The 11316-nt window shown below is 43.3% G+C and overlaps 1 protein-coding gene across 2 annotated transcripts in view; it reads left to right on the top strand.

The window, feature by feature from the left end:
• The first annotated feature begins 586 nt into the window (after positions 1-586).
• chst11 (carbohydrate (chondroitin 4) sulfotransferase 11) overlaps positions 587-11316 on the top strand; it is an 83579-nt gene continuing 72849 nt past the window's right edge. Inside the window, exon 1 of one of the 2 annotated variants that reach the window (XM_030046408.1) lies at positions 587-752. In XM_030046408.1, coding sequence (XP_029902268.1) covers positions 650-752 — 103 coding nt within the window. In that variant the 5' untranslated portion in view covers positions 587-649. Of the gene's footprint in view, positions 768-11316 lie in introns of both variants that reach the window. The other variant, XM_030046407.1, reaches the window with a different exon arrangement.

The raw sequence follows: 11316 nt of genomic DNA, 5'->3' as shown, positions 1-11316 counted from the left end.
GATAATACTAGTTCTACCACTAATGATATTAATAATAATTAATAACTCATAATAATGATAATTAGGCTACTTCGAAACCCTGCTTAGATTCTGTGTTCTCCACTGCCCTCTTTAAAATGCTATGCTATTTATTCTTGTTACGCTATAATTAAAAAAAAAAATCTTTTTCCTCTTTCTTCTAATTAAATGCTTGTTATACCTCATGAAAAGCATTTTGAATTTCCTTTGTGCATTTGCAGTATAAATAAAATTGCCTCGCCTACACATGCCTAATAATATTGAATTATTAAAATGAGTTGTCAGCCCAATGACTTTTGGCACTTGTGGGAATAGTGTTGTTGTTGTGATGATGGGTATCCCTCTGAAATAATATTATAGGACATCCGTTGTTGTTTTACGTAAGGTGAAAAGACTACAACAGGTTTTAGTGTGGCGGTCTGGCAGGAGCGCACAGCTGGGTGCGCTCATTTCCTCGGAGAGGGGTGTCCGCCCCTCCTGCAGCCAGGCAGTGGTACAGTCCGGGCTGGATGCATTCAGCTCATTGACCGGCGGACAATCCTCATCAGTACCACCAGAGCCCCGGAGCTCCCAACAAACCGGCCCTTCATTCCCATAAAACAAGCAGCAGCCTTCAGTCCTTCCTCCCGCCATGAAACAGACTCTGGCCGAACTGATGAGGATGAGCAGGATATGCCGGATGGTATTTGCCACTTGTTTGGGATCTTTTATTCTGGTCATCTTTTATTTCCAAAGTATGTTCCAACCAGGTAGGATCTCTCCCCCTCTTCTCTCTTGAATGTGTGTGTGCGTGTTCGTGTGCGTGTGGACGGGGTATTGATGTATGGCATCCTCTCTGGCTGCCTCCTGGCATGTTGACACATCGATTTGTTCAGGCTGTACAGTAATGCACCAGATGAATAATTGATAGATCTCGTTTGACCGACTAATTCAGCCCGGTGTTACTGTAATAGTACACTGTGTCTTGAATTAACCTTCTGCGGGCCACAATCACCAGAGCGCCGCTGAGACACAATTGTGTTGTTGCGCTTTGGGTCCAACATTGTGGAGCGGCTCTCCGTGGAAAGGTGCGGTGCGTTTGCGTGTGTTTGGATGTGTGAGGGCTGTTTTCTGGCTTCCCCTTCCTCTGACAAGTGGCAGAGATGGTAGTCGGGGGGCTTTTTGTCTCCGCAACGTGGCTCGGCGATGGGAATCAGTGCATGGGCGGCAATGGGAAATGATATGAGCACTTCATGGGTTATTAAGTAAAGAAATGTGATCTTAATGGTCTTATAATTGGATTGGAGAGCAAAGATCAAGCGCAAATCGGAAGAATAGCCTAGCATATGAGAATAAATCACATCTGGGCTGCGTCCAGCACCGATGTTCCCTCTGATTTGTGCGCGTCCGGCGACCCACAGCTGCTAATGTATCCCACGGAACAAAGAATATCTTGTCAGTCACGTGTATTTGCAGTTTGGGTGTCAAATGACTTTATGTGCCGCGACTTTTCCGTACCTTAGTGTTGAATGAAGTGACGCCCCTGATTTCTGCGCTGTACAGTGGAGGCTCTGTGCGCCAAAATCAAAGAGCTCCGGATTCAGACGCGCAGAGGAGCGCACCGACCGCACACCAGCGTTGACTCAGCGTTGACCCACAAGCTTTACTGTAAGGTGGAAAAATGCTCTCTGGGCTTTGGCTTTCCATAACTAGATCATACAGTGGCGAACCAAAATCAATAATATTCCTATAATTTACCCATAGGAGTTTTACTGTGTCTGTGGTACTCAATAGTTTAGTTTAAAGTGACCTTGCCATGCCTAATCAAGCATTTAATTAATTAATTAACTAGTCAGTCAGCTAATTAATTAATTATTTTTAAATCAACGGCATCACTACAGCACTCCTATAATATTCCCATGATATTATTTTGTGTAGCGTCCTTCTAAAATTGATAGGATTCCTATGATTTATTCTTTTTGTATGGGATCATGCCATGCCAAAGATTAAAGAGGAGCACAGGTGAAGCTGAAGCACACAGGTTCAGTCACACACACACACACACACACACACACACACACACACACACACACACACACACACACACTAAAGCGTTGTGGTGCTTTAAATGCCATGGCAGATGAGGATGTAAAATAGGGGAAGAGCTTGGCTGAAGCACAGAAAAGTGAAACCCTACATGGCCGAGCGAGAGAGGCTGGCGCTGCGATGAAAGGGGAGATGCAACGTGAGATACACCACAGAAGGCGCCATGAAAGCGCAAACGATACCAGCATGAAACTCAAGCAGAAGTGATGTGACATCACGGCTTTTGGGGTAATTTCACGAGAAACCCGCCTTGTGTGAATCACCTGTGGTTTCCCACTGGTTGACAGGCTGGGACACACTCACCCAGTCACCCTTAACCAGAAATCACCATAATATTCCAACAGGGAGCCCCACTGAACCTGTGGCACCAAACAGGGAGTTTAAAGTGACCTTTTTGTCCTTGTGGTGCATTTAAATCCTTTGGTGTCTCTGTAATATTCCACAGGAATTTGTAACCCCCCCTCCTCAGTATAATAATCCTTGTAAAATATATTATAGGATTACCACACCTCCTTTTTTTTTTTTTTTTATAATGGTTAGACCAATGTTTTCCAAACTTTTTCTTGTCATGGATGGAACCAACTAGATATATTTTTCATCACAGACTCAAATTTGATATGATTTTGTCCCCACAGAACCCCAACTGAGTGGATTTTTGTAGCTAGAAATGATTTATTATAGAATTCCATAACTGTTTAGGTGCTGTCTGTCCTATAGGCATAGACATCTCATTAACCTAAGTAATAGGGAGTGATTTGATCCTGAGATTGACTTGGAAACCCCTGAGCCCTCCATCAGGGACCTCTGGATCCCAATTTTAGGACCCACTGTTTCCAAATGAGTGTTATGCCAGCCTTTGCAGGCATTGCATCAGATTGTGCCCGGCACACAGAGTTCACAAAGCAGACGTTGTTGTGTTTTTCTGTTGTGATGATAGGCTACTGCATCCAGGAAGCCCTGATTTAACAGGAGATGTCTAAACCAGGGTGTGTGTGTGTGTGTGTGAGTGCAGGAGCTGATGGGTGCTTATGCATTTGAATGGTGAAGTGTGTGTGTGTGTTTTCAGGTGATTATATGGGTGAAACGGATACAAGTGAGCAGCTATCATTCATTACTGTTGAGAAACACCTCTGTACTTGTGAAGTTAGACTGATGTGTTGTGGAGTTTCTCTACGTGCAGCAACCCTCCTCTTATCTGTGCCTTTGTTTGAATACTTTCCATTTAGCCTTTATCACTTACTTTCTCACAACCCCCCTCTTTTTTCCTTTTTGCTCCCTCTCCCTCCCTCTTTCTCTCTCTCTCTCACACACACACCCACAAACACAAATACACACGAGAGCCCCCATTGTTGTCCATCAGATAAATGTCAAGGCAGCGTTTCCCTGGTTCAGGCATGTTTAGCAGGCCTGGGAATCCCGTCTAGCCTCCTAATGTAAACTCTCACCTCTCTTCCAGGGCCCGCGGGGTCACGACCCCTCGTAAAACACAGAGCGGAGAAGGAGACGCTGCGGCATCGCACTGTGGCCTTAACTAACAGCACCCCCACACCCCTTTTCCCAAATTACCACGGCTTAGTCAGTGTAGGGACAGAGCATGGCAGTGGGCCTTGAATACTGTAGATTCCCAAAAAGCTCCTCCATTTAAGTGAACCTGCAAGTTAATGCACTACACTGACTTTTTTGGGATTTTGCCTAATTGGTCCCTTTGTCTATAAATCATCTCTGTGTCTGCAGCAGATCACACTGCCCAATGCACATGATAATGCTTTTAGCGCACATCATGCTAAGTAATCATAGTGTTATCTGAAAAGCAACTGCGTTTTTGTGCACATTTTATTATATTACATCGAATTAAAATTCTTGATTGAAACCTCAAATGTCAAATAAAATGCTAAAAATGTGACTAAAAGTTTATATGCTCGCTTGAGGTGGGCACATTTTTTTATTCAATAAAAAGAAAATTTGCTGAATAAAAGCGGGACATGCCATAGGATTTAATCACATGACCAGTTGCTCTTTAACCTCTGACCTCAGACGAAATGGGCTGTCATGGTGGAAGGTGGTATCGTTACAGCTACAGGTGGACAGATGAAGAAAATAATTTCTCTTAAATATGCAAAGAATGGAACCGCGATGTTAGATGGGAAACCAAAATTAGGAAACTTGTCCAATAACCGAAAGCTATTGATAGAGTCTGTCCGTGTTTGCAAAACTAGGTGTATGTAGCTAGCAAACAAGTTGGTTGCCCATAGCAACGGTCAGATGATAAACAACATACATCGCTGCATTTAACAGATGTTAGGAAATGCACCTTAATTCGCTTGATAGTTTTTGCAGCATTTAATTATGTACTTGCAATTAATTTGAATGTTTTATGAAAACACACCTTGTAAGACAATGCAAACTTGCAGCAGCTGCAAGGTGCTGCAAGTTAAATGTAAGGAAACTTTAGATTGTTAAAAGGTTTATTTCATACTTTCTATAAAGCTAACACGTGCACCAGGCGGAGGTATTGATCTGAGACACAGAGATGATTTTGATCTGCCTCTTGTCAGATATCAGGCGAGGTGATTGCACAATTCAGCGCTGATTAAACATTTCAGAGATGTAAAAGTCTAACGGCCATCAGATTTAAAGGTGAGAGTTAGACTATATCCTCTGAGATAAACACATAAAGCATTACCTTGTACATATTTAATAACACCGAGTGCTCAATGGGAATGAGCCAAATGCCTTAAAAAAAATCAGCATTTCCCTTCAGAGTTTGTTCCTAAATGAGATACCTACAGCTTGAACCGTTTGAAAAAAAGGGGAACAACCGCCCTGACAAAATGACCTCATAGGAAAACTCCCATCAGAATCCCGCTCAAGTTATTAAAGAAGCTCATTGATGGTGGACTTTGTCTGTCCGTTATGAAATACTGAGTCATGAATTTCAGGCTGCAAATCTTTTTCCAAAATGGGTATGCTGGACCTGAACTCCTATATTCCCACTGAGTCACACACAGCAACACATGGCCGCACACACACACACACACACACAGAAAACACACACACACGCATACAGAACCAGCAGCTATACGGTCAAACGTAGGTCAGTCGTGCCAAATGGAAGTTGTCGCGGCTGTTGTTATATTCCTGCCAACTGGGCCAGCTTGTTTGGTTAATTTTGTGCGTGCTGACAGCCCGGAGCAGGGAACCGTGCCCTTCCACCACCATGTTGTCTCTCCTAATTCGGCTGCAGCCTAGGGTTAGTTTGCGCCTGTGACAGATCTGGTCTGCCTCATCAGTCAGAGCCGGCCCTCCTCTGCTGGTCCTTTAAAGGCATGGGAGCTGGCAGCGTCAGGCTCAACGCAGCTAATAAGGCAGTGACGCTGTGGGCCGGCTGTTTGGTTTCTTTGTGCCTCTGGGATATTTTGAAGTCTCTCCGTTTGGCTCTCTCTTGGTGTGTGTGTGTGTGTGTGTGTGTGTGTGTGGCTCTGTTCAGTGTATCTTTTTTCAGCCTGTAGCTCTGAGCGCTGACCTGCTTGTGCACCCAGGCCTCAAAGTCGCACGCTCACATTTCACGTCTCCCATCTCCCACAATGCCCTTGCGCCGGCGGAGCGGGCGACCGCGCTTCGCTGACAGTCCCGGCTGACCTTATTTGAGATCCTGAAGTGGCGTGTTTCCGCGTGACGGGAGGGGGGGGGCGGGTTTCCATAAGGAGAGAGGGAGTGGTCGCACGGGGAACTGGAAAGAATGAGATATCTCCACCTGGAATTTCTGTGGGAAACTCTAAATTCCTCACCGCCGTCGCTCTGGGGGCCGCAATGTCAGCGGTAAGCGATGCTGTCGAGAGAGACTGCTGAGTCGTCCGGGTCGACGACCTCGAACACGGTCGCTGTAATCGGAGGAAAGGCGTCCGACCGCGGAGCTTCCTGGACAAGCGCGGCACATTTTGCGCTCGCTCGATCGGAGGTGTCCGATCACCTCGGGTGCCACGCGGTGCTGAAAATCCTCTGTTTTTTTTTTTTTTTTTGTTCCAACCAGGGCTGCAATGAGCAACTGTGTCACACTGTTTTACGCCGTGTGAGTCCTCAGGTGCTGGTTTTTGCAGCACAACACTGCAAAAACTCAAAATCTTACCAAGATTATTTGTCTTATTTCAAGTCAAAAATGTCTTATTCCTAGTCAGAATATCTCATTACACTTAAAATAAGACATGATCACCTCAGAAGTAACTTTAGACAATTGTCTCTTGTTTCAAGTGAAAATTTGCTTGAAACAAGTGAAAAGTTGCTTGTTTCATTGGCAAAATTTGTTTCTTGTTTCTAGCTAATTTTCACTTATTTCAAGTGAATTTTCACTTTTTCCACTGGCAAATTTTGCCAATGAAACAAGCAAATTTTCACTTGAAACAAGTGAAAATTGTCTAAAAACAATTTACTTCTGAGGTGATCATGTCTCATTTAAAGTGTAATGAGATATTTTGACTAGAAATAAGGCATTTTGGACTTGAAATAAGACAAATAATCTTGGTAAGATTTTGCGTTTTTGCAGTGAAGATCAAAATCAATAAGAAGGCGAACAACTGCATTCTCATGAGACGACTATAAGCCTCTTAATATGTAAAATGGATTAAGGCCGGCTATAGGGAGTGCGGCTGTTCACCTGCTGATTGATTTTTTTTTTTTTTGTATCGAATGTCAAAAATAATGAGAAGTGTCCATCACAAGTTAGTAGAGCCCAAAATGAAGTCTGCAAAATTGCTTCTCTAGTCGGGCCAGGCAGCCAGAAAATCCAATCATTTTATTAGGATGTGGAATGCAGAAAAGTAAGCAAATCATAGCATTTGTGCAGCTCCAGCCAGCAAATTCTTGGTATTTTAACTTGAGAAATGACTAATAAGTTATCAGGTGATTGTCCCAGAGCGATCATCTCGGCACTAGTTTCAGCCCAACGTGACTCTTTCAATGGAGAGGAGCGAAGCAGGCGGTGAAAATACACCACAGAAAAGTGACTGCACACTCTGAATATATGAGGATCTTTAAAATCTTTAGCGCGTTTTGCTTATCGCTCCATCAGGCTCGTCCTCCTCATTACTCAGCACAGGGTTTGGCTGGAATAATAACCCGCGCGCTCTGATCCCTCTGTGGTAAACAATTTGAGATCGCTGCTGTAAATCAACATTATGTTCCCAGTCGGATCTGGCGTGGAGGACTTTTGGACTTTCAGGCCAGTTCATTGCTGCTCCATATTATTCCATTCTTCTATCATCCTTTCTTTTTTTTCTTTTTTTTTTTTTAGCAATCAGGCATTCTGCCACACAAAAAGCCTGTCTGATGTTATCGTGTGCAGAGAGGCCGGGGAGAGAGGAGGCAACCGAGAGAGCTGAAATAAGATAGCTGCTCCCTTTGTTTGTGTTTGTGTGTGTGTGTGTGTGTGTGTGTGTCTGTGTTCCCTCTCCTCCTTGCAGCCCGAGCCCCCTGCCTGTGTGTGTGTGTGTGTATTGTGAGAGCGTATCCCGGACGTCCTGTTTGTGTGATCTTAGTGGGGCTGCTGTTTTCCTGCCCCGACCAAACATCCAGTGCACTGAGAACAGGAGGACATGTGTGTGTGTGTGTGTGTGTGTGTGTGTGTGTGTGTGTGTGTGCGCCCCCCCAAAGTCCTGCTATGAGTTTGCAGGCTATTTCAACTTTCCCGCTTTGCATCTGGTGGACCGTGCAGGTCAGTGTCAAGGTCATAAAGTTTAACAACAATAACCGGAAGCTGTTTCCAGTTCATCAGAAAGAAATTTGTCTCACACTGAAGCAGCAGACGACTCAACTTATTTTTTTCGGCGGTGACTGACAAACAGCAACAAAGTCAGAAATCTTTGCTGAGCTGCATTAAACGCTTCTCGTGCCTCCTCCCCGGGTTTTCCACGCTGACTGATCGGGAGCAGACTGAATCCGCTGCTCCGCCGTCTGGACTTTTGGTCGGGCAGCAGTCAGGGGCCGACGCTCAGGACCCCTCGTTTACTAAATTGGGTTGATAGCCATCTGCCCCAACGTCTGGGCTTCATTAGAGAGGCAGTGAAAAAGGGCCCGGCTCTGCTGCAGCGTGATTGGTGTGAGCAGATGCAACCAACACACACACACATCCAACACTCAAGCACTGCAAAAACGCAAAATCTTACCAAGATTATTTGTCTTATTTCAAGTCAAAAATGTCTTATTTCTAGTCAAAAAATCTCATTACACTTAAAATAAGACATGATCACCTCAGAAGTAACTTGTTTTTAGACAATTTTCACTTGTTTCAAGTGAAAATTCACCTGAAACAAGTGAAAATTTGCTTGTTTCATTGGCAAAATTTGCCAGTGGAAAAAGTGAAAATTCACTTGAAATAAGTGAAAATTAGCTAGAAACAAGAAACAAATTTTGCCAATGAAACAAGCAAATTTTCACTTGTTTCAAGCAAATTTTCTTGAAACAAGAGACAATTGTCTAAAAACAAGTTACTTCTGAGGTGATCATGTCTTATTTTAAGTGTAATGAGATATTTTGACTAGTAATAAGACATTTTTGACTTGAAATAAGACAAATAATCTTGGTAAGATTTTGAGTTTTTGCAGTGTGATAGTGCTTTACTTGGTTTTATACCTCCGTTGTGTACGTTCCTCCGAGAACGCCTAACCTTCACCCCGACATGCCTGACCGCTGACCCTCACCCCGACCCCAAACCTAATCCCGATTCTAATCTGAGCCCTAAAGCCAACCTGGCCCTAAAATAGCCTGCAAAGTGGCGAGGACTCATTTTTCTGTCCTTGTTAGACAGACGTCAAAATGAGCCCGTGAAAAAATGGAGTTAAAGTTTTCTCCAACTTTTTGTGGCTTCATGAAATTCAATCAAACGCGTTTTCCCCTTCAAAACATTGTCCAATCAGCATGATTAATTTAATCACGGCAATCACATCTCCTTTCTTCTCCTCTCGGCTTCTCTCTCTCTGCTGCAACCTAGATGTGAAAAGTAGAAAAGGAAAAAAAAAAAGTGAAAGAAAAGTATGTTTCCACCACTAATTTGTGGGTGAAGTGCCCGGCAGCGGGACTGTGCACTGCAGTGTGAGTGAGCGATTGTTTATCTGAGTAAAAGTGACAAAAATATTGATCTGGACAAGGTTAGGCCTCAAGATCAGTCAAAAAAAAAAAAAAAAAAAAAGAGAGAGAACAGACAAAAAACAGAGCTTGTAGACTTTGTAAGATTGACACATTAGTTTTGTCATAAATATGCTAAATACTACAGCCAACTCCACTTTTCCTGCCATTTTTACAGGACGATTTTCCCATTGAATTTCCCACAATATGACCCTCACTATGTTCATATTACCAATTTTCCTAAGACTAAGTAGCATCACCTCATTTAACTGATTTCATGTGAAAATCTAAATACAGAAATACATTTTTATTGCAAGTTATTGCAGTCTAATTCTAGGCTAGATGATGTTTTATATGTTTTTTTTTTCTTAATTTATGCAGCTTTTAAAATGTGGGAATAAGGGTATTAGTCTCCAGACATTGAGACTTATGTTGTAAGGACATTGGGTCCTCATAAATATAGAAGTACAAGACACACACACACACACACACACACACACACACAAGAAAGTTTTTACAACCTGTGAGTCATTTATCAGTCATGGAGAGATGTTCACACAGCTCAGAGCAGCAAACACAGGCCTGCTCTTTAGGGAAACAATAGACTGAGAGAGAGTGTGTTTGTGTGTGTGTGTGTGTGTGTGTGTGTGTGTGTTCGAGACAATGTTTATGTATTTGTGTGAGAGAGAAACGCATTCAGACCTGCACACCTCCAGCTTCACATGCCTCTGTCTGATAGCTTCTTCTGAGCCTGGTCGGTGAGCCCTCGCCGCCTCGAGAGATTTACACACATGGTACACAAACACACACACACACACACACACCTACGCACTCAATCTCTTGCTCCAGACATACCGGTAGAGTTGCACATGGGAAAACTGCAGTAACAACCCCCCCGCTCCACCCCTCCCTCTCCTTCCCCAAAACCACAGCCAGTCTGGAGAATAGCAGCCGGCTCTGTCTGATCACCAGCCTCCTCCATAACTCGCCGTCTGATCCTAATTATATGAGCCTAATGGGATTAAAGTGGAAAGACATTTGAGCCCTGCTTGGGTTTTTCAGGTGTGTGTATGTGTGTCTGAGCGCTGCCATCGCATGATGTTAATCCAAAAAATGTTCATCCAACATCCAAAAAAAAAAGAATTTTTCCCACTTAACGTCTGGTGCAGATTGTGCTGTGTGATTTGGCGAGGTTTCCAGTTTGCGGCCGTCTTACCCATCTCGAAACCCGTCCCGTCCGAGGGCTTGCGGATTATCTGTGTGATTGTTTTTGGAAAGAGGTGCTGCTGTTGAGTTTTTCACGTGAAACTTTTTGACCCAAATAAATCTCCACCCAGCTCCCTTGCATTGAAGTGAAGGGAGACAGACTGGAAACCTCGCCAAATCACACAGGAACTCAGTGGATCTGGATGCACTGCAAAAATCTTACCAAGATTATTTGTCTCATTTCAAGTCAAAAATGTCAAAATATCTCATTACACTTAAAATAAGACATGATCACCTCAGAAGTAAATTGTTTTTAGACAATTTTCTCTTGTTTCAAGTGAAAATTTGCTTGAAACAAGTGAAAATTTGCTTGTTTCATTGGCAAAATTTGCCAGTGGAAAAAGTGAAAATTCACTTGAAACAAGTGAAAATTAGCTAGAAAAAAAAAACAACAACAAATTTTGCCAATGAAACAAGCAAATTTTCACTTGAAACGAGAGACAGTTGTCTAAAAACAAGTTACTTCTGAGGTGATCATGGCTTATTTTAAGTGTAATGAGATATTCTGACTAGTAATAAGACATTTTTGACTTGAAATAAGACAAATAATCTTGGTAAGCTTTTGAGTTTTTGCAGTGTGGATGTTTATCTACATGTCTGTTTTTGCATTTTGGGTGAACTGTTCCTTTACGCCGGCTGCTGCTACGGCCGTAAAAAGCCGCGCAGGAAGTGTGTGCGTGCTCTCACGTGGCAGTGGGGTTGAATAAATGGGTGAAAGGTGCTGTGTGTTGCGGTGCAGACATCTTTATTAACAAAATGAAGGGCCCCCAGATGTTTTGGGGGTTTTCTCCCCGACCCCAAACGATAATTAACCCCTTCCTCTTCCCCTTC

Source organism: Myripristis murdjan, chromosome 23 (assembly GCF_902150065.1).
Source record: "Myripristis murdjan chromosome 23, fMyrMur1.1, whole genome shotgun sequence".
Taxonomy (NCBI): Eukaryota; Metazoa; Chordata; class Actinopteri; order Holocentriformes; family Holocentridae; genus Myripristis; species Myripristis murdjan.
Note: the sequence above shows the minus strand (reverse complement) of the source record. Positions and strands in the feature narration are given on the sequence as shown.